General features: G+C 32.1%; 3 protein-coding genes across 3 annotated transcripts; 2 read left to right on the top strand and 1 right to left on the bottom strand.

The window, feature by feature from the left end:
* The first annotated feature begins 2,627 nt into the window (after positions 1-2,627).
* LOC106429720 (probable WRKY transcription factor 40) lies at positions 2,628-5,104 on the top strand. Its single transcript, XM_013870472.3, has 4 exons — positions 2,628-2,955; positions 3,674-4,009; positions 4,412-4,528; positions 4,621-5,104. The coding sequence occupies exons 1-4, from the start codon at positions 2,869-2,871 to the stop codon at positions 4,951-4,953; spliced, it is 873 nt and encodes a 290-aa protein (XP_013725926.1). The 5' UTR covers positions 2,628-2,868; the 3' UTR covers positions 4,954-5,104.
* A 280-nt stretch (positions 5,105-5,384) lies between these two features.
* LOC106429686 (phosphatidyl-N-methylethanolamine N-methyltransferase) lies at positions 5,385-6,464 on the bottom strand. The gene is made up of 2 exons (XM_013870433.3): positions 6,125-6,464; positions 5,385-5,858 (listed from the first exon to the last, which is right to left on the bottom strand). The coding sequence occupies exons 1-2, from the start codon at positions 6,367-6,369 to the stop codon at positions 5,609-5,611; spliced, it is 495 nt and encodes a 164-aa protein (XP_013725887.1). The 5' UTR covers positions 6,370-6,464; the 3' UTR covers positions 5,385-5,608.
* Positions 6,465-6,561: 97 nt separating this feature from the next.
* On the top strand, positions 6,562-8,753 carry LOC125586025. The gene has a single exon (XM_048755803.1). The coding sequence runs from the start codon at positions 6,951-6,953 to the stop codon at positions 8,406-8,408; it is 1,458 nt and encodes a 485-aa protein (XP_048611760.1). The 5' UTR covers positions 6,562-6,950; the 3' UTR covers positions 8,409-8,753.
* Positions 8,754-24,153: the final 15,400 nt, after the last annotated feature.

Below are 24,153 nucleotides of genomic sequence, written 5' to 3'. Positions count from 1 at the left end.
TTTGTATCCTTTATACAGCAAAACCAACTAGTAAAAAATAAAACCGCCAAGTCCCTGCCTTCACGAAACATGGTTGTATCTGGTTGTTATTAAATGGAATGTACGAGATAAAAATGAATGAAATTTTAGAATATAAAAAAAAATGGAATGATGGACAAAATGGAATAAAAACTGAAACTAGCCCTTATTCCATTTATTCATGAACATTTATAATAGGAAATAAAAAGAATATATTTTACAGAGAATGTATTCTTTTGTTTCATTCCAAAAATAGAATTTGTGAAAATGATTTTAAAACGTTTTCTTGCTAACTGGTAAATATTTTAAGGAATTCAATAGAATGATGCATTACAAACAAATTTATTCTACGAATCAGCGTTTTAGTTGCGCGAATAATATCATAGTTTGTGTTGTATATATAAAGGGTTCAATCTTCAATATATATAGTTCACAGAAATAACTGTTTATAGTTACAAATACAAGGTGGTTTAGTAGTTCAAAAATAATTGCCATCCGGGTTTAGAGCATCTTCAAAAGAAACTCTATAATTTCAAATATATAGTTTTTGGCTCTCCAAAAAGGAACTTCAAAACTTTAAATTTAGAGTTTTAGGAAGTGAAACTTCAAATATGAAATTTCATTTTTTTATTTGCATCTTGATCCTTATAATTAATTATACATTACATTTATGATTCTTAAGTATTTTTCATTCATGGTTTTAATCTTTAAAACTTCTGTATATTTTAAATATTTCAAATTTATTTTTATAAATTAAAATTTTACATATAAAAGTTTTTTAAAAAAATCAAAATAAGATTTATAATATTTTAAAACTAGATTTAGACAAAAAGAATATTACAAAAGAAACTTAATAATTTTTTTAAGAAGATATATACATGAAGACATAATTGTTATACAAATTTAAATATTACATCAACACTAATAATCTAGTAAATTTTCTCCGAAACTTCTAAAATATTGTCCAAACAAATTTTGTATAACCGAAAATGGAGCATTAATAAAATAATTTTATGTAATAAAGTGCTATTTTTCTTGTAGTTTTTTCTTGTACTATAGTATTTTTATATATGTGCTAGTTATCTATAAAGTTTTATGAATTTATATTAATTATGACAAATATAAGGAGCATAGTGTAAATTACAAATAGTTTTGAAGTTAAATTTGAAGTTTTCTTTTTGGAGAAGAACACCTTGAAACTTCAAATATAGAGTTTGCAAAACTCTATAATAGAGAGTCTTTTTGGAGATGTTCTTAGAGATTAGAATTCGAATTCTCCTACTATGCTTTCAATTACGATTTGATATAGTAAATGTTTAAATTGTTGCAATATTAATATGATTTTTTTGGGAGGGTTAGTTTCAGTTTGGTCATTGATAATTATGAAACGTAAGAAAATAATAACATCTCAAAGGAAAACGTGGAAATAATCTTATAATTCTATATAGTAGATAGCAGAACCAATCATATGCAATATGTTTGTTAGAAAAAAAGAATGTCAACCAACTATACAAAAAAAAAGAACATAGATGTTTGCAAAGAAAAAGAGCAATAGATAATTAGATATTACACAAATGGTGGTAATAAGGATTGAACCAAATACAAAAAGTCTGTTGTTGACGTTGAGAGAGAGAAAGTAGAGAGAGATAGTAGATCTAGGGTCCGGCGAGCGGCCGACGCGTGAGCGTGCGTGCCGTCGCCGGAGCCCTTCTTTTTCGTTGGCAAGCTATCGGTCTTGGTTCTCTTCACTTCCTCCCTGGTTTTCCGCCTTGTCCGAGCTCTGGACAGCCTCCATCGTTGGAGTCTCTGGTTTCTGGAGGGAAGACGCGGTCGCCAGAGTCGAGGGTATGGTGAAGAAGATCGCAGTGGTTAGTTTCGTTTCCAGGAGGTGGAGGCTACGGCAGCTCTGCCGCCGCCGGTTTTAGTCGCCGAGAGGCGGAAGTTCCTTTAACTTCGCCGTCTTCGGCTCAAGCTTCCGGGAGGTGAAGGTTCCTTCAACCTTACGTCGCCGGCTTCGGGTTAGCGGTTTTTATGTTAGATTCTGGGTGCGGGAGATGTTCTCGGCCAGAAAGAGTAGAGGGTTTGAAGATCGATGTCGGATGAGATCTCACTAGAGCGATGAGCTCTCCGACATCGGTTCAGAAAGGTGAAGAAGAAAGCTGGTTATGGCGGAGGCTTGAAGGTATGATGAGCTCCGGTGAAATGAGGGTTTTGGTGGTCTTGCATGGCGGCTCGGTGAGGCGGAGACGATCGGGTAGAGGCGGAGAAACACGTGGCGTACTGATGGCGTAGATCTTCACACGTGCATTCCTTCAGCCTCCTCGATGATTGCGTAGCCGAGCCGTTTTGGGTCTTGGGCCTCGAGTTTGGTTGTTTGGGCTTTGGGCCCGTTTAGCGTATTTGGGTTTAGGTTTGCAGTTTGTAGTTCAATGTTTTTTGTGGCTTGTGTTGGGTACTTATGTATTTTGGCTTTGGGTCTTTTAATTAATATAACAAATCTTGAGGAAAAAAAAAAAAAAGGATTGAACCAAATACGTGTGCGAGTGTGGACCCGAGAAAGACGAGTCGAGAGTCTAAAGACTAAAAGTAAAAGGAATATATGATAAGACCATTAGTTTATTGCATTAAAATGAAAAGAGCACATGTTGCTCTCTCTTTCCACCGAGTTTCCTATCAATACTTCTCTATATATATAGGAATTAAAACCATTCCTTCTTCCACAAATCCCAGAAAAGGAAAAAAAAGAAGTCAATAAGATCGAACTCTTACTACGAATCTCTCAACGTTCTTTCTAAGCTTACATATACATACTCAAGAGTCAAGAAGATTCATCGTACAATCTTAACATCCATGGACCAGTACCCATCATCTTTGGTCGATACTTCTTTAGATCTCACTATTGGAGTTACGCGAATGCGAGTTGAAGAAGATTCCACGGTATGCTTCTCTTGTATTGTTGTTCCTTTACATCTTCAGTTCACTTAAAACACATATTCATGAAAACTGTTAGTATTTTTTTATTTACGAAATATTAAATTTATTGATCATCTAAAGGTAAAATGTTTATGTACAATGCATAAATAAAAAATAGTGGGAATCAATCTAAATATGCCCATCATGGGCTGCAAACCAGTGTTGAAGTAGTCCCGTTAGCCTTGGTTTTTCAAAGTACTTTGTAGACAGAATCCGATTTCGAACTGTTAGAACTTCATTTTTATGAACACATGTATATGTATATATATATTTTTATTTTTCGTTTTTCATGTATATATTTTCATGTATACGATCGCAACAATCTATAGTTTTGCATACGTAAATATCTTTACATAGGCACAAATAAAATATATATGTATACACACAAAGATTTTTAGATATACTTTAAGTTTAGAAACTTGAAAAAAAAACTTGCTAGTATTTTGACAAAAACTGGTAACTTCATGATATGATTGTAACAGCAAATTTTAGGTCGTATAAGTTTATGATATGTTAGTCTTAAACAATTTTTTTCAAAAAATGTCATTTATTTAAAAAAAAAACATTCCTAAGCACCAAAGAACAAGATCAGGAACTAGAGAAGTGACTTTAACAAAAAAAAAGGATATGTTAATACACCTAGTTACTAAATTCATGCAATATACATACATATTATTTGCAGACAACTGCTTTAGTGGATGAATTAAACCGAATGAATGCTGAGAACAAGAAGCTCTCAGAGATGCTAACTTTGATGTGTGACAAGTACAACGTATTGAGGGAACAGCTTATGGAATATGTTAACAAGACCGAGAGAGACCAAGTCAGTCCTCCCAAGAAACGCAAATCTCCAGCGAGAGATGACGCAAATAGTTCGGCGGTGGTCGGTGGAGTATCGGAGAGTAGCTCTACGGATCAGGATGATCAGTATCTGTGTAAGAAGCAAAGAGAAGAGACTGTTGTGAAGGAGAAAGTCTCAAGGGTTTATTACAAGACCGAAGCTTCTGACACTACCCTTGTAAGTTTTTCATAAAATCACTCATTTCATTTTTTTAAATAACTTTTTCTATTTGTGCACACAAATTAACAAAATATTGTATATTATATATATATATATATATATTTTAGAAAAAACATCATTTATTTTTTTATCTAATAACATTTTAATCAATAGAAGATAGACGCATGATATAATAGTCACATTGCATAAAAATTAATAAATTTCACATTGAAATTAAAAACATATGTAATCTTAAACAATGTTTTTTTTCAAAAAATGTCATTTATGTAAAGACAACATTCATACTTTTAGACAAGCACCAAGAACAAGATCAGGAACTAAAGGAGTGATTGCAGGCTTCTGTATAGAAACTTCAAAAAATATATATAGTTTATTGATCATAGAAGTTCTTGCTTATAGGTTGTGAAAGATGGGTATCAATGGAGGAAGTATGGACAGAAAGTGACTAGAGATAATCCATCTCCAAGAGCTTACTTCAAATGTGCTTGTGCTCCAAGCTGTTCTGTCAAAAAGAAGGTACTACTAATCAAGATTAAGGAAAAAAATCAATAGAAATTGCGTTTAGGCATATTAATCTGATTATGATTTTATGTTTGTTTTGTCTTTAGGTTCAAAGAAGTGTGGAGGATCAATCAGTGTTGGTAGCAACTTATGAGGGTGAACATAACCATCCAATGCCATCACAAATCGATTCAAACAGTGGCCTAAACCGTTCTCCTGGTGCTGCCAACAGAAGTAGGAGCTTGGCTGAGCCTGTGACTACCATTGATCTGACTGAAACTAAGAAAGTGACAAGCCCATCAAGAGTAGATTTTCCAGAAGTTCAGAAACTTTTGGTGGAGCAAATGGCGTCTTCCTTGACAAAAGATCCAAACTTCACAGCAGCATTAGCAGCAGCTGTTACCGGGAAATTGTACCAACAGAATCAAACCGACAAGTAGCTTAGCTTCAAATTCTGTTAAGTGTTTTTTTTTTAGATTGAACTTGGCATATGTGAGAGAGAGAGAGTAGATCATATGATCCCTTCGGGTACTGAAAATGTAACATTGTAATCGTTTTCATGCAATCTCCAATACCTAGTTTGACAACAAATGCAAACACATAACTAAATAAGAAACCAAGCAGCAAAGTGTCAAACTATTCTCTCTTTCTTGGACATTCTTGGTCCATGGATATGCATTCATGTTCTGAAGCAGCTAATAAGATAGTTGTTTGTGAGACTCGCTGTTTGCATGAACGAGTAGATAACCGTAACAACCTCAAAAGTATTATTCTTGCTTAATGATTACTATACATGAACGAGTTCATCAGAACGGATCCAAACAACTTTATAAGTATTATTCTTGCTTAATAATTGCTTAGCGAGTCCACAGACAAAAAAAGCTTTAGGTTTTGTTTATTACAAATTTTCACTACTGGTTTATGTTTATTACATATCTTATTCTTTTGTTCCAATAACTTTTTGATAACAAAATGTATAAAGTCTAGGTGCATTGTCAGTGGAACTACAAAATTAAACAATCAAAACAACAAGAAATGTAGACCTGACTTGCGTGGGAGTTAAAACCCTATTAACTAGTGTGTAATGCCAAGACATCAGGAGATGGGTTTGGCACGAGCACTTGAATCCTCCTTTGACTCGACTAGCATCATGAAAACATAACCGAGACACCAGAGGAAAATGTACTGGAATGGAACCCAAGAGAGGCAAGCCAACAGAGACATGACACTCCCAACATACTGTGGATCTCTGATGACCCCAAACGGGAACTCTGTAACCCAAGGTATGTTCTTCCCGAATCGTACACCGTAATATGTTCCAGCTTCACCTAACAGTTGATATACCCTGCAAAGATGTCACCTTGTTTTTTTTTTTAAGAAAACACACTATAACTTCATCTAAGCAGTCGATATAAGAGACAAGACCAGACCAGACCAGATACGATGACTGAAACTTGAAAAAGACACAACCTTTAACAAACCCACTAGAGATTAGACACAAATGCGTCCAATGGGTGGACTAAAGATTCATACTTTCCATCAATATCTACACATTCGATTCGATTTCGATCCAACAAAATGGGAGAGAAACAGGACACAAGAGATTGGGACCTGAAGTTGAGAAACTGGCCAAAGGCCATGAGGGGCCAGAAGTAGAGAGGAGGAGGCCATGAGAGTGAGGCGACGGAGAAGAGAGAGAGGAGTTGGGCAGCCTTGAGCACGTGAGAGACACGTGCCATTACCGTGGAAGGGTCTTTTCCTTGGCCGCAGAGATTGACCCATGACTGAGGATTCGTCCATAGCCACCAGTAGAAAGGGAATGGCAATAGCACTCCGATCGCAGCTACTATCCCCATTACGTCCTACTTTCCTTTCTCTCCCGATTCTTCTTTGCTCGTTTGAGTCTTTTGCTGAGTTCCCCCGACAAAATCTGAGTTTCGTTCAGACAGCTGATAGGGTTTATAAATGGGCTTAAATAGTTTTTAGCCCAATAAATTCTCACAGCCATACCTTCTTTATATACAATTTAAACCCGGAAAAATTGGAACCGAACCAAAATAACACCGAAAGTGAACCAAAACCCAAAGATACTAAAACAATTTTTATATTTATATCTAAAATAAAATAACTGAACAAAGAAACAAACAGATAACTTTGGTAAGTGAACTGACATCAAAAGCGTCCCTGAATGGGCTTAAGTTTCTCTCTCAAGTGGAAATAAGTGAGTGGAGTGTGGGTCCCAGGAAAAGCAAGAAAAACACGTTATCTTTAAGCATCGCAACCACTTTATGGTACTTTTTCATACTTTCCAGCAAAAGATAAGATAAGTTCTAGGGTTCTTGGCTCTTATTGGAAGTTCAGTGCGTGATTGGAGACGTTTAATCGGTGGAAATCACTTGGAATTAGTTGGAGTGAAAGGGTGAAACCGCTATAATCGATGTCGGCGGCTATGGACAGAGCCTTAATGGCTCTATCTTTGGAAGAAGAAGAAGAACCGTTCGAGATGCCGGATCTTCCGGGTTTCTGTTCGAACGAGAAGAACAAGCTGAGTTTAGTGGGAAGAATTTTAAATCCGGAATGTCAGAAGATGTCAACTCTGATTTGGCGGATGCCTGGAAAATGGCAAAAAGAAGGCAAATGTCGAGGAGTTGCTCTGTCTCAGGAGCGGTTTCAGTTCTTTTTTGACCAGGAGCACGATCTAATGGACGTTTTGGAGAAAGGTGTTCATACGTTCAATGAATGGGCGCTGGTGATAGAAAGGTGGGTGGAAGAGCCTCCGGAGGATTATCTGCAGTTTATTCCCCTGTGGATTCGTATAAGTAACATTCCCATGAACTATTATACAAAAGAAGCTATCATGGCGCTGGGAGATCTGGTAGGAGAAGTTAAAGAGGTGATTTTCGACCCTCAGAAACCACAAACTCAACCTTATGAAAGGGTTATGGTGAAATTTAATGTGGCGAATCCTTTGAGGATGTCAAGGGTAGTCAATATCAAAGGAGCGAAACCGGTGACTATTCACTACAACTATGAGAGGATTCAGAAGCGGTGCTTCACTTGTCAAAGGTTAAACCATGAGCAAAGCATTTGCCCTCTGGTAGTGAAGAGAAGGAAAGATGAAGCTCTAGTAAGGCGTCAGAGGATCTCAAAGGAGTTGGAACTAAAGAGAACTGTCTTGGAAGAAGATGATCCCCTTTTTGGTGTGCTTAAAGAAGATCAGGTAGGGATTAATCCAATCACGGGAAGGCCAAAAATTGTGAAAGAGGTGCTGGACGAGATGAGACAATATCTGAGGTTGGCCACTGATGAAGATAGAGTGGTTAGGGAGGACAGAGTGAGAAGCTCGGTTGCAGCGGTAGAACAAGACCCCTTTCTGCAGCGGACTGTGTTAAGGCTGGAGGCACCCCCAACTATGTCTCAGGACTTTAACAAAGGCAAAGGGCACGTTTTCTCGTATGAGGAAGCTAATATGCTGAAGTCGGGCGGAGCTCAACAGGAGAAATTAATGGCTTCTGCTATCAGAGCTGGCACTGCAGGGAGATGGAATGCAGGAAACATATCGATGGTGGACAGTGAAGATGCAATCTTTGGAGGCAACTTTATGGGTTCTTCTGATGGTTCTACGGTATTTAGCACTGGTTTCTCGGAACCATGTGCTTCGTCCGGGACTATGAAGAGAACATACCACCGCAGGCGCCCTCCTAAATCAAGAAGAAAGCCTAGACCTTTGTTGGCTGCGGAGAAGGAGGAAGGGTTTCTGTGGGATAAAGCGGCTGGGAAGAGAGTAGAAGGGAGCAAGAAGAGGAAGGTAGAGACTGAAGTTGGGGAGCTTTTAGTTTCGGCGAAGTCTAAAACCCCAAAGGTGATCCCAAGGGAGGGATCGCCCAATTTGTAATGAGCATATTCAGTTGGAATTGCCAGGGCTTGGGGCGTACTCAAGACCTGACAATTCAGCGGCTCCGGGAAATACGTCAAACACATTTTCCGGAGATCATGTTCTTGATGGAGACAAAGAATTGTAGAGATGTTTTAGTGGATTTGCAGCAGTGGCTTGGTTATGATAGAGTTTTTACAATTAACCCGAGGGGCTTGAGTGGAGGCTTGGCATTATTTTGGAAAAGCGACATCAAGCTAGATATTAAGTATGCGGATAAGAATCTGATCGATATGAAGGTTCATTATGGTGAAGTCAGTTTTTTTCTCTCTTGTATATATGGAGAACCGGCATCAGAGGGGAAAGAGATTGTATGGGAAAGAATTAGTAGGATAGGAGTCAGAAGAAGAGAAAAGTGGTGTTTGATAGGAGACTTCAATGAGATCCTAAGTAACGATGAAAAGATAGGTGGTCCGCAGAGACCGGAATCTTCCTTTAAGCCTTTTGGGGATATGCTCTCCGCTTGTGGAATGGAAGAGCTGGAATCGTCAGGGATCAGATTCACATGGGCGGGACAGAGATGGCAAAAGTGGATTCAATGCTGTTTGGACAGAGCTTTTGGAAACAAGGCGTGGCTGCAAGCTTTTCCAGCCTCTAATCAGAAATTTCTGGATAAGCGTGGTTCGGATCACAGACCTGTTCTGGTGAAGTTTCAGGTTTCTCAAGCGCGGGAGGCAGGTCTGTTTCGGTTTGATAAGAAATTTTTGTTTCAACCAGGGGTGAAACAAAAGATCATTGAAGCGTGGAGAATTTCTGAGGTTGGGTCGGTCAATCGAAGTGTAGTGAAAAGGTTAAGAGATTGCAGAGGAGTGTTGAGCACTTGGAAGAAAGAACGGATTTTCAATGCCAAAGATAGAATACACATTTTGGAGAGAAGATTGGAATGGTTTCAATCTAGGAACTATCCTTGTTGGCATGCGATCAGAGTGATAAGAAAGGAGCTGTGCAGAGCTTATAAAGAAGAAGAACTTTTCTGGCAACAAAAAAGTATGGAAAAATGGCTCAAATATGGTGATCGAAATTCAAATTTTTTCCATGAATCAGTTAAGGCGAACAGAGCGAAGATAAAGCTGATTAAAATCAAGGATGTAAATGGAGTGGAGCGATGGTCAGAAGAAGCAAAAGCTCAGGTGGCACTAGACTACTTTAATGAATTGTTCAAGTCTTCTAATCCACCAAGCTACCAGCAAGTGTTCCAGGAGATGGTTCCAAGAGTCTCAGATGCAATGAACCAGGGGCTGATGGCGGAAGTTACAGAAGAAGAGATCAAAAGTGCTGTGTTCAGTATTAAAGCTTCAAGCGCCCCAGGTCCCGATGGAATGTCGGGTCTCTTCTTTCAGCAGTTTTGGGAAGAAGTGGGAACTAAGGTGTCTTTGGAAGTGAAGAATTTCTTTGAAAGAGGGAGAATGCCGACGGACTGGAACTTTACCTATCTATGCTTGTTGCCAAAAGTTCAAGACCCGGAGACTATGGCTGATCTGCGGCCGATAAGTTTGTGCTCGGTGCTGTATAAGATCATCTCGAAGGTGATTGTTCGTCGTTTACAGCCCCTGCTTCCAGAGATAATATCTGTTAATCAATCAGCATTTGTGGCGGAGAGATTAATCACTGATAACATTGGGATTGCGCATGAAGCTGTGCATGCATTACGTGTTAACCAGTCAATCATGAAGGAGTATATGGTGGTAAAAACGGACATGTCAAAGGCGTATGACAAGGTGGAGTGGAGCTATCTCAGAACTTTGATGGAAGCTCTTGGGTTTGCCACGGTTTGGATTGATTTGGTGATGGCGTGTGTATCCTCAGTCTCCTTCGCAGTGTTGGTGAATGACAAGCCCTTTGGAATGATCAGACCTCAGCGTGGATTACGCCAGGGAGATCCTCTCTCTCCGTTTCTTTTTGTTATCTGTACTGAGGGTCTCACACATCTACTGAACAGAGCGGAAAGGATGAGTTTGCTCAACGGTTTGAAATTCTCTGAAGAGGGGCCTTCGGTCCATCATCTCTTGTTCGCAGATGATAGCCTTTTCATGTGTAAAGCTACTCAAAATGAAGCTCAGATTCTTCATGAGGTGTTACTGAGGTATGGTAAAGCGACTGGCCAGACTATTAACTTACAGAAGTCAGCAATCTCATTCGGGGCACAGATTGATCACGAGTGTAAAGTGGTGATCCAAGAAGTGTTGGGTATTATGAATGAAGGAGGGTCAAGCAAGTACTTGGGGTTGCCGGAGTGCTTCAGTGGGTCGAAAATAGAGTTACTGGATTACTTAAGAAGCCGGGTGAATGGAAGGTTGAATGCATGGTATCTGAGGAAGTTGTCGCAGGGTGGAAAAGAAATTTTATTAAAAACGACAGCCTCAGCGCTCCCTGTCTTTCCGATGTCAGTTTTCAAACTCCCGAAAAAAGTAATTGCCAATATCTCGGGTGCTATGGCCAACTTCTGGTGGGGTTCTGATGCTCATCTTCGAAAAATTCACTGGATTGCGTGGGAGAAACTTTGTTTGTCAAAGGAGAGTGGAGGAATGGGTTTTCGAGACCTGGAAGCTTTTAATCAAGCGCTTTTGGCAAAACAGGCATGGAAAGTATTATCGGCCCCTCACTGCTTATTGGCTCAGCTCCTCAAGAGTAGATACTTTCCAAACTCAAACTTCTTGGAAGCCAAAATTGGAGACAGGCCATCATATGCATGGAGAAGTTTGTTGTTTGGGAGAGAGTTGTTAATTAAAGGTCTACAGAAGAGAGTTGGAGATGGAAACTCAATCAACGTTTGGACTGATAGATGGATGGAGGATGAAGCAGATGGGTATGGATTGAGGGCGCCCTGGATTAAAAACTGCACCTTTAATGTTAACCTGAGGGCAAGAGATTTGATCGATTTTCAGAACAGAAGATGGAACGTACAGGCGCTGGAGGAGGTCTTCGTGCCATCAGATATTCAAATCCTCATCAAGAATCAACCTGTTACCTCCAAAGAAGACTTCTGGACGTGGAAATTTAACAAATCAGGGGCCTATTCAGTTAAATCAGGGTATTGGTTAGCGTCCCAAGAAAAAAGTAAAGACCTGCGCAGCTGGGTGGAAGCGTTCCCATCAATTAACACTCTCAAAGCCCAGGTTTGGAAAGTGCAGTCTGTTCCAAAAATAAAGATTTTTCTTTGGAAAGCTCTTTCACAAGCCCTTCCGGTTGCTGAATTGCTAAGTGAGAGAGGAATGAAGTGTGATGAGAGATGTCAACTGTGTGGATTCGAAGGAGAATCAGTGAACCATGTGCTGTTCAGTTGTCATCTAGCCAGGCAGTGTTGGGCACTCTCTAATATACCTTCTCCTCGGAAGGGGTTTAATGATCAGTCTATATATGAAAATTTGGATTATTTATTGAGGCTGAGTAAGGCTGTTACGACTGATGGTGAAGCAGTACGAAGGTGGCCGTGGATGCTGTGGTTTCTGTGGAAGAATAGGAACACTTTTATCTTTGAAGGTAAATCCTTTGATGCAGAGGAAATCTCAAGGAAAGTGAAAAAAGAGGCGGAAGCCTGGTTCCTTGCGCAACAAGTGCAAAATGGCATGGAAGAAGTAGAGGCAAGTGTGCGTATGAAGGGGGCTACGCAAGAGAATCAGGCTGTTCCAGGAGGCTGGGTCTTGTGTGAGTTTGATATGGATTGGTCGAAGCGTCATGACACTATGGGGGCCGCTTGGATTGTAAAAGATGAGAATGGCAGAGTGTTGGAACACAGTAGGAGAGCCTTCTCGGATGTGAAGACAGTGGGGGAGGCCAAGCTTCGGGTATGGTTGTGGGTAATGGAGAGTATGAAGAGCTTGAGAAAGAAGAAGGTTAGGTTTGTCTCAACTTTTGGGGATTTTGTGGAGGCAGTTGAAAAACCTATATCCTGGCCAGCTTTGCAATATGAAGCCTCAGAAATAAAGAGAGAGCTGCAAGCTTTTGAGGCTTGGGAATTAAGGATCGGATCACCGGTGACAGTCAGATGCGCATCTTTCATTGCTCAGAGTGTAATGAGTCTTGGTTTGGCTCAGTCTTATGTGGCTGCTGGTCACCCTAGATGGCTAGATCACATTTATGCGAGTGAAAGAAATTCATCTGATGGTTAAGAGGAGTCTGTAATTTTTTTGGTCCGCCATTGTTGGGCGTGGATTAGTGTTTAGTCATGCTAGCGGTATTTTTTGGTATATTCTGGAATAGTAGACCGGGAAGGTGGTGATGGATGTAAAAATCGGTGTGGTATATATATAATTTCAATTTGGGAAAAAAAAAAAGAAACAAACAGATACATGAAAATACGGATTCTTTTATTTATATATACATATAACATAATCATATATATATTTATAATTTGCAAATTATCTGAAAATATATGAAAACTTCAAATTATCAAAATGTATCTAAACTATCCAAATTATCCTAAAGTAACGAATAATTTTATCCAAAATAACTCATCCTAATTACTTGGCATTTTACCTGAAATATCTGATATTATTCGAATTATATGAAATAACCAAACCAAACAAGTTATAATGATTGTTTGATCAGAGAATGTCATATATTTTACATAAATGTTTCTCTAGATTTTGATCAGAGAATGTGATATGATCGGTTGAGTTTTAGATATAAAGAGAAAAATCTAAGTACTTAGATAAATCTATCATACATTTTATCTATTGATCAAAAGTTGTCATTTAAATTTTAAACTAGATCATGACTCTCACATCCATGCGGATTTTATTATTTCTATAATAAAATATTCCAATTTAAATGACAATATTATGTAACAATATTATTTTACATAAAAAATTTTATTTTGTAAAAAAAATATTTTGTAAACATTATATGTAACAATACTATTTTACATAATTTTATGTTTCATTTCTGAAATTTGAAATTTATATGAAAATTAAATTAAACTAGACCTATATAATAGAGATGATTTTTCGGGATACTAATAAAACAACAAAAAATATTAAAAAAAAGAAACTATAATATTTTGTACTTGAAAAATAATTTTGTAGTAAGATCCTATTTGAGAAATTGCTTGAAATACACCAACTTGGATAACATTTAAAAAACTCAATTAAAGATATCTTAACATTTGAGTTTAGAGTTTAGCGATTATTGTTTAGCATTTATTATTTAGGTGTTAAAGTTGAGTTTATAAACCTATGTAAATAGTTCTTATATATTTATAAATGTTTTGGGAGGTTTAATTTTTATATTTTAATAATAAATTTAAGATATTTATGAAAAATGATAATTTAAAGGTTTATTTTGAAAATAATATCAAATATGAAGTAAAATTAAATTTTGTTGGAATTATATATACTATAACATAAACCAGTTTGATAAATGTGTGTTTTCTTCGTCTAGAATAGTGTTGAAATATTAATCTTTTTGACATATGTAGGTCAATCATGCTATGACATTAGTATGCATAGAGATAATAAAAGTGTGTTCATGTTTAATGTCTTCGTTCATGTATATATTTATTTTGTATATATATTGTTCGTCTATTTATGAGATGTTAAACTTTATATATAGTGATTAATACACCAATTTGGTATAGTTTTTAATTTTTTTTTTTGACAACAGTTTTTAAATATTAAACCCAATAATAGTTGACCAAAACTTTATATAATACGATATGCAAGAGTTTAAATGTTTCATCTATGAAGGGGGTATAAATTAAAATTTAACCATTAATAAGAATATTAAAATTTATGTTAAAATTATTGACATAAATTATAATCTTACATGATAGAATTATTTAAAGTTGTGACATTTAAGAGTTAGCTTAAATTAAAAAAAATCACACATGTAATAAGTCATGATTTATGTGTTTAATAAATAAGATATTTTTAATTTAGAATTTAAATAGAAATGGATATTTCTTGCCAACAAAATCTTTTTAAAATCTTTGTAAAATATATTTTTGAAAAGTAATAATTTTAAGTTGTTATTATCATTAAAATTATATAATATTTAATTTTCGTTTATAAATCAAAACTAAAATGAATTTAAATTTCTAATTATTTTTATGATAACTAAAATTTAAATTAATCAATTTTTCTATATTTAAATTAATAATAAGAAGTTATTGCAAGATTTTATTTTAGATTTATAGTATATTATGAGAAAACAATTTGTATAAAACCAAATGTTGTGCAATAATCTTGAAAACTATAAATTTATAATATTACACAATATACAACATCAACTATTAAATAAATAAAGTTTATATACGAGTAAATAAAGTTGTCGTTATTGATAAAAGTGACTAAAAAATTAAAACAAAAGAATATAACTCCAGCTAACTAAACATTTGATCAAATAAATTAAAATAACCTAATAAATCTTGCAATAACTTCTTATTATAAATTTAAATATACTTTTAAAAATTGTTTACTCTTCTTGGTTCTTGCTACATTTTGTGTAGTTATATATAACTTTTGTGTATATTATTACGAATCTGGCATATTTTGGGTTATTATCTAATTTGAACGCAATTTTTAAAAATCTAATCACATACCAAAACAGTAATCGAAGACATACTATATTTTGGAAATAATTTATTTTCTTCGTGATAGTAGATTTGAATTGATTAAACATAATGTAAAAATAATTTTCAAGATATATATTATCTGATAAGTAGTATTGTTTAGAATTCTGACTTAGTTTATGTTAACCCGGTTTATATGTGATTTATAATATATTATGAAAAACAATTTGTATAAAACTAACTGTTATGTATTAATGTTGAAAAATATAAATTAATATTATTATACAATATATAGCGTCAACTATTAAATATAATAAAAATTAGTTTATATACAAAGTTATCGATATTGATAAAAGTGACTAAACAAAATTTAAAACAAAAGAAATATAACTCCAGCTAACAAAACATTTTATCAAATAAATCCTACTATATAAAAGGAGCTAAGTCATTGCTTCCTAAGCCTATCCACATGTGTACAAATATTCAGGATCAATCAATATGCCAGGTCATCACGAAGTGGGCTTGCAATTAAAAAAAAATTCAACAATTCACAGCCCATTAGACCCATCTCCTAGCCCACTCCCGAGCCACTATCTCATAAGCATAATCCCGTATTCTAAACATCCCGTGTTAATTTTTTTTTAAACACTCATATCTTACAAAAGTTTAGAAAATATATTTATAAAAATATTTTTTTCTTGAATAATATTTAATTATAATTTTTTGTATCTTTTTAACTTTTATAATAAAAATATTGTTTTCAGATAGCAACAAAATATATATAAGAATTATCTTATTTTTAAATTTTTTTTATAATTTTATTATATTATTTTAGAATCAAATATTTAATATTAATATAACATATAAATTTTATATGATTAAAATAAAATTCGTTTTTAATTATATATAAAATTCATTAAGGGTATTGTTTTAATTAACACATTAGCGAATCAGTTAGAAATTAATAATAAATCAATAACCTATCTAAAAGTCTAAAACCTAATAAAATATGACAAATAAGAAAAACTAACTAAATTTTAATATAAAATAGAAATTTAATATTACTAAAATAATTCTTTTTTAATATATATAATATTAACTAAGGGTAAAAATAAATAATAAATCAATAATTTAGCTAAAACCTAATAAAAACATGACAAATAAGCAAATTTACTAAAATTATGGATAATATAAATTATGATTGATTCTTAAATACAAAATTAAAATAAGAGTTTTGTTAAATAAAACATAAGTTTGCCGTATCGGTGTTACAAAAAAAAACAGTCATTAATAGTATCGTATGAATTATGTCTTTCCCATTAGTGAATAAAATTGAAGCAGAGTGTTGGAAGATAGCTCAACGTATAGACGAGATTATGGAGATTGATATGGGAGTTAAAGTAACGGACACAATTGTTCCTCCGTAAAGAAACGCTCCTGCTAGATATCCTGGATAAATGAAAGAGACATATCTGGACTTGGCTTTGTGTTAATGGATGGTGACTTTCCAATGCTGTTTGGAGCAAGGACCGATATACACGCACCAAATCACCACTGCAAGCGGAAGCTGAAGGTTTACTATAGGCAATGCAAGTGATACTGAAGTTTGGACACAGAGAGATGGTCTTTCAATCGACTGTGAACAACTGGTTATACTCATTCAAAAGGAGGAAGATTAGCCTGCGTTGGACTCGGAGCTCGACGAAATACAGGCTGTATCTAAAGAATTTTCTGAACTTTTTATTGCTTATATTCTTAAATCTTTGAAATTCCGTACGAATAGCCTAGCAAAAGGTGTCCGATCACGCGCATCTCGATCTGCTTTTGTAAATCCTTTTGCACCAAGTTGGCTAACCCCACAAGCTAGCACGAGGGTGCCAAAAAAGAGAATAAAATTGAAAGTGAAACTAAATATCCCAATGAACAAATTTATCAGAAGTCCATATTTATGTAAATGTCTATATGGGACAAACATTTTTTTTAGACAATTATAGAATATAGTCACGAAAATCAATTATAAAATATATAATTTAAAAAAACTATTTAAACAAACCATCAAAATTTTCAATATTACACCAAATAAAAATATAAAGACCAACTATATTCTCTTCGTGTACAATGTGTTGTGGTAAGATTCAAAAAAATTAACTTACTTTACAGTAAGAAAAAATTAGATTTTTAATTCCAAATTTACAGTAAAAACATAACATTTTATAAAACTAAACAATTGACATAATAGTAAAAAAATATGAAAAAAAATCAAAATATTATCCGCGCGTAGCGCGGACAAGGACCTAGTTAATATAACACAATAAATCTGTTTTGTTGATTTTGTAAATGAAACAAAATAAAAAACATAATCTGCGTTTTAACGCGGATTGTATTCTAGTTACTCTCTAAAATCAGGTTCTGGTGGCTTTTGCAGATTCACATACTATTTGAAGTTTTGAACTCTCAGAGACTCTTATCTTATGACCCTTAAGCCCGTTAGCCGCAGATCTTGATGCCAAGTGGAACGCAATCTAGAAGTTGAACCAACAAATCACTCCTTCTGACCTTTTGGCTCAGGGAGTCATAACGGCTCACCGGTTTTGAGATACAATCATGTAATTATTGGTTTAGCATCAATCTAATCTTCCAGTGAAATAAACTAGTTTGCATACATGTACAATAATTTATATACAGGTTTCTCTTATAGTAACCTAAATATCCTTTTATAGTATGTATATACAACAAGCAAATACCAAAAAGGTCACAAGCTAAACTGCTAAAGATCAGGAAAGACAAAAGAGACTCAATCGAATTACGAAGAGCACTGAATCATGTCTACTGCCTCCTTCACCAATATCTAAAAAGAAAACAATATGGATGATAGCAATTGTTCAATGAAAATTGAACATTGTAAGAGCGCAACAAAACAAAAAAGTCAGTGGAGATTCTTTTTATACATGACCTGACTCACTCTCTTTGTTACTATTCTTTTCTTGTATAACGAAATAAAATTCAAAATCTGAGTGCACATGGCACTGTAGGCCTACAAAACATCCACTTACGACTTTATCATAACACAAAGGAATGGGACATCCTATCCTATATAGTTTTTGTTTTCTTATGAACTTAAACATTATATTTGTCATGACACATAAGTTGTTCTCTAGTAGAAGTAGACCTAACTCATATTCATAAACTAATTCAAAATTAAAATATTACCACATTATATTATTATCATTCACATTCAATTCTTAATGTGAAATATAATACACCCATTTGATTGGACTAACATACATGAAGTTTCTGGAATTAGATATCCACAAGTAAGATACAGCCTAAAAATAAAAACCTTTACTCTAAAACCATATTAAGAACCTGCTAACCCATACTAAAATAGCTCAAAATAGAATGTTGCCACTTGCCATACATATATTACTATTTATTCATATTTGCATTCAGAAAAATGTGAAACTTCATACTGATATCTCTTGAAGTAAAAAAAAAAAATCCATTGCAATCTTTAAGATTCGTGCACATTTTGCCAAACAGCTACAATGTCTCTCTCAACGGCAAGTGTGATGAAAGCAATGTTGCTCTCTTATGCATATTTTCATGTGCATTGTAGAGACAAGACTACAAAAGTGGGGGTGGGATATGCATTCTTTTAAAGATATGGGGCAAAAATTACAAAATCAATAAATATATGCATAGCTCCCAAAGCAGTCAATGCGGATCTTGAACACTTCGCCTCTCAACTCGTTAACAACTTTTTTTTTCTCTTTGCTTGAATCTCGTTAACAAATAGTGCTGGGTTTGCGGGTCAACCCGCCCCGACCCGCCCCGCCCCGCTGCGGGTTGAATCTTTTTTTGATTCAAAAAATCGATCCGCATAACTCACAAACAAAAAAATTTCTACCCGCACCCGCCCCGCAAAAACCCGCGGGTAACCCGCTTAACCCGCAGGTAATATTAATTATATTAAAAATAATTATTTTAATTAAAAATAATTATTATATAGTTAAAAAAATATTATTTTTAAAAAATTATATTAAAATAATATATTAATAATTAAAATTATATAAATATTTACGAGATTTAATATATTTTTTATAAAAAAAACATTTAAAAAAAAAAAATCTTTTTTTCTTAAATTTGCGGGTTAACGAGTACCCGCGACTCAAATTCGACTGACCCGCACCCGCCCCGCTTAAAATAATCTTGATCCGCACCCGCACCCGCCATTGCAAATTTTCAAATTCTTCGACCCGCACCCGCCCCGCAGCGGGTCAAATGGGGCGGGGCCCGCGGGCATTAATTAAAATTCCCAGCTCTATTAACAAACTAACTAATCTCTCTTCTCTTAGTTATCCCAAAATTCAATTAAAATTCTCTTTTCAAACAAATCTATACTAATAAAAGAGACTTTTTGAGGCTCTATAGAGCGTCCACATCAGCAAAAAAAAACTAATTCCGAAAAATGACACGTGACATAAAATATAGTTTTACTAATTTTCAAAAATTATAAATAATATCTAAACATACAACATAAAAAATGGAAAAACTACATTAAACATATGTAAGATTACCATTTTTCACTTAAAAAAACGGCTTATCTCCATAATCTATACTAATAAAAGGGACATTTTGAAGCTCCATAGAGCGTCCACATCAGCAAAAAAAAAACTAATTCCGAAAAATGACACGTGGCATAAAATATAGTTTTACTAATTTTCAAAAATTATAAATAATATCTAAACATACAACATAAAAAATCTATACTAATAAAATGGACATTTTGAGGCTCCATAGAGCGTCCACATCAGCAAAAAAAAACTAATTCCGAAAAATGACACGTGGCATAAAATATAGTTTTACTAATTTTCAAAAATTATAAATAATATCTAAACATACAACATAAAAAATGGAAAAACTACATTAAACATATGTAAGATTACCATTTTTCACTTAAAAAAAACGGCTTATCTCCATAATGTAACATTACCGTTTTATAAAAAAACAAAAAACATTATATATAATTTCGAAAATAATAAATATATGTAAACATACAACATAAAAAATAGAAATACTACATTAAACATATGTAAGGTTACCATTTTACATTTTTATTTTTAAAAATAATATGCAAACATACAACATAAAAAATGGAAAAACTACATTAACCATATGTAAGATTACAATTTTTCACTAAAGAAAAAACAGCTTATCTTCATAATGTAACATTACTATTTTGTAAAAAAACATTATATATAATTTTGAAAATGATAAATAATATGTAAACATACAACATAAAAAATGGAAATACTACACTAAACATATGTAAGATTACCATTTTACATTTAAAAATAACAATAATATGTAAACATACAACATAAAAAATGGAAATCTACATTAAACATATGTAAGATTACTATTTTTCACTAAAAAAAAACGGTTTATCTCCATAATGTAACATTACCATTTTATAAAAAAAAAAACATAAATATAACTATTTGACTATTTGTCCAAATTCTTCTATTAAACATTGTCGTTGTACATTAAAAATTGAAAAATACATTAAAACTTAAACATCTATCTTAAAATATAAAATATAGATATTAACTAAATATAAAGTATAAGAAAGAGAAATACTCAATATATAGAAAAATAAATAATAAGTATATATTATAAATATATAAATATACGAATTATATATACAATAATAAGTAAATGCACAATTTTAAAAAAATGGAAAGAATACATTAAATATTAACACTTATCTCTATACTAATAAAAGAGACCTTTTGAGGCTCCATAGAGCGTCCACATCAGCAAAAAAAAACTACTTCCGAAAAATGACACGTAGCATAAAATATAGTTTTACTAATTTTCAAAAATTATAAATAATATCTAAACATACAACATAAAAAATGGAAAAACTACATTAAACATATGTAAGATTACCATTTTTCACTTAAAAAAAACGGCTTATCTCCATAATGTAACATTACCGTTTTATAAAAAAACAAAAAACATTATATATAATTTCGAAAATAATAAATATATGTAAACATACAACATAAAAAATAGAAATACTACATTAAACATATGTAAGATTACCATTTTACATTTTTATTTTTAAAAATAATATGCAAACATACAACATAAAAAATGGAAAAACTACATTAACCATATGTAAGATTACAATTTTTCACTAAAAAAAGACGGCTTATCTCCATAATGTAACATTACTATTTTGTAAAAAAATATTATATATAATTTTGAAAATGATAAATAATATGTAAACATACAACATAAAAAATGGAAATACTACACTAAACATATGTAAGATTACCATTTTACATTTAAAAATAACAATAATATGTAAACATACAACATAAAAAAATGGAAATCTACATTAAACATATGTAAGATTACTATTTTTCACTAAAAAAAACGGTTTATCTCCATAATGTAACATTACCACTTTATAAAAAAAAGAAAAAAATAACATAAATATAACTATTTGACTATTTGTCCAAATTCTTCTATTAAACATTGTCGTTGTACATTAAAAATGGAAAAATACATTAAAACTTAAACATCTATCTTAAAATATAAAATATAGATATTAACTAAATATAAAGTATAAGAAAGAGAAATACTCAATATATAGAAAAATAAATAATAAGTATATATTATAAATATATAAATATACGAATTATATATACAATAATAAGTAAATGCACAATTTTAAAAAAATGGAAAGAATACATTAAATATTAAACACCTATCTTAAAAATGTAAAATATAGATATTAAGTAAATAGAAAGTATAAGAAAAAGAAATACACAACTTAAAAACAATGGAAAAAATATATTAAGATTTAAACATCTATCTTAAAATGTAAAATATGGATATTACGCAAATAGAAAGTATCATAAAAGGAAATACACAATTTAAAAAAATGGAAAAAGTACATTAGTATTTAAACATCTATCTTAAAATGTAAATCTATCTTAAAATATAAAATTATTAGTAAATAGAAAGTGGAAGAAATAGAAATACACAATATAAATAAAAATAATTAATAAGTAAATATATAATATAGGTAAATACCCAATTTAAAAAATGGAAAATTACATTAAGATTTAAAAGTATATCTTAAAATTTAAAATAAAGATATTACGTAAATAGAAAGTATAACAAATAGAAATATAAAATTTAAAAAAAAAATGGAAAACGTAAATTAACATTTAAACATCTATCTTAAAATGTAAAATAGAGATATTAAGTAAATAAAAGTACAGGAAATAGAAATACATATACAGGAAAATAAATAATAAGTAAATAATGTAAATATATAATATATGAATTATATATATAATAATAAGTAAATACACAATTTTTTAAGAAAATGGATAAAGTTCATGAAACATTAAACATCTATCTTAAAATGTAAAATATATAATATAAGTAAATACACAATTAAAAAAAAATGGAAAAAGTACATTAAGATTTAAATATCTATTTTAAAATATAAAATATAGATATTACGTAAGTAAAAATATAAGAAATGGAAATAAACATTTTAAAAAATGAAAAAAATACATTAAGATTTAAACATCTATCTTAAAATGTACATCTATCTTAAAATGGTAGTAAATTATATAAAAATAGAAATACTACATTAAACAAAAAAAAATGTATAGTTTTACATCAAGAAAGTTCCTATAAAACTGATTATCCCATCAACATCAACCTCACATAATCAAGGAAAACTTCAAAGCACTCGAGCAAAAAAATGGTTCCACCATCAATTCTTGCCGTCCCAAAAACCTTTAATGACCTTGAAGGAGATTTTTTATAACAACGAACTTTTTGTTAGGTGGATTCATTGTTGGAAAACCCGCAACTTCCAAAAGCCAAACTTATTAATGGGAATTGAATTGTTTTTCATAGACACAAAAGTATTCTTACAAATTTAAATTAATCTAATCCATAATTTTATTGTTAATATTCATACTAACTCTTTCATGATCAAACCATTACAGTTAATAACCATTCAAGCGTTTATCCCGAAACACTTTCTTCCTCGCCGAGTCAAGTATTGGTTCATGTTGGTTTAGTATTATTTTTGGTTTATTAACCGGTTTAGGATGATCCTATTGTAAATATAATTTAAGTTGGTTTAACATATATTATGCTTAAAATAACTTAAATTAAATAATAGTAATATTATGCTTAAAATATAATTTTAGAGAGTTTTCAAATATAGTTTACAGAACATTATAGGTGATGAATTTAATTTATTAAATTCGTTCATTACTTAAAACTAAGTTTTTTTTAAACATACTGAGTTATAAATATCAATGATGGATTGGTAAGTATAACACGAAGACAAAAATATAAATATTTGATTTTCAAGATAAGAAATTCAGCTTTTATCCAGTTACTCTATATATAATATCTTAATTTTTTTAAAAAAATATACATAATTTATATATATAGATTAATCTTCCAAACTTAAACTATTATATTATATATGAATAATGTTTTTAAATAAAAATAATTTCTGATTAAAATAAATAAATAAAAACAACAAATGGTTATTTTCAAATAATGGATGTAATTTACATTATACTATCATTTAACAAGTATTAGATACGTTTTGATATATCATTATTTTCTATTTCCAGAAAACAATAATGTTAAACATCAATATCATCTAGGTTAAGTATACGAACATCACAATTCAAACATCACATTTTTACATAAACATTATAATACAATATTTTAATCAAAAAATACAATTCAAAAAAAAAAATATTCAAAGAATAGTTATATACTTAATATTTGAAAATCAAAGATATTTTTGCTAAAATTATACTTACCTGGCCAAGGAAATCAAACATCTTTTTACGGATCGATCGATTGTTGAGCATGTGGTCGATCCGAAAATACTCTGGAGTTTAATTAAATATCTAAAACATTTATTTCAACACTCAACAGATAGTTTTGCTAAATATGATAACTAGATAGCCAACAAATTTACAAAAAATTATTTAAATAGTAAAAAATATGTTAATTTAACGTGTTAAAATTTAAAAATAAATTTAAAGTATGGCATGCATTCTTAACATTTATATAAATATATTTCATAGCCTAAATATAAATAATTTAACAACTTAAATTAAAAAAAAAAAGTAA

The sequence above is a fragment of the Brassica napus genome, chromosome A2 (assembly GCF_020379485.1).
Source record: "Brassica napus cultivar Da-Ae chromosome A2, Da-Ae, whole genome shotgun sequence".
Lineage (NCBI taxonomy): Eukaryota > Viridiplantae > Streptophyta > Magnoliopsida > Brassicales > Brassicaceae > Brassica > Brassica napus.
Note: the sequence above shows the minus strand (reverse complement) of the source record. Positions and strands in the feature narration are given on the sequence as shown.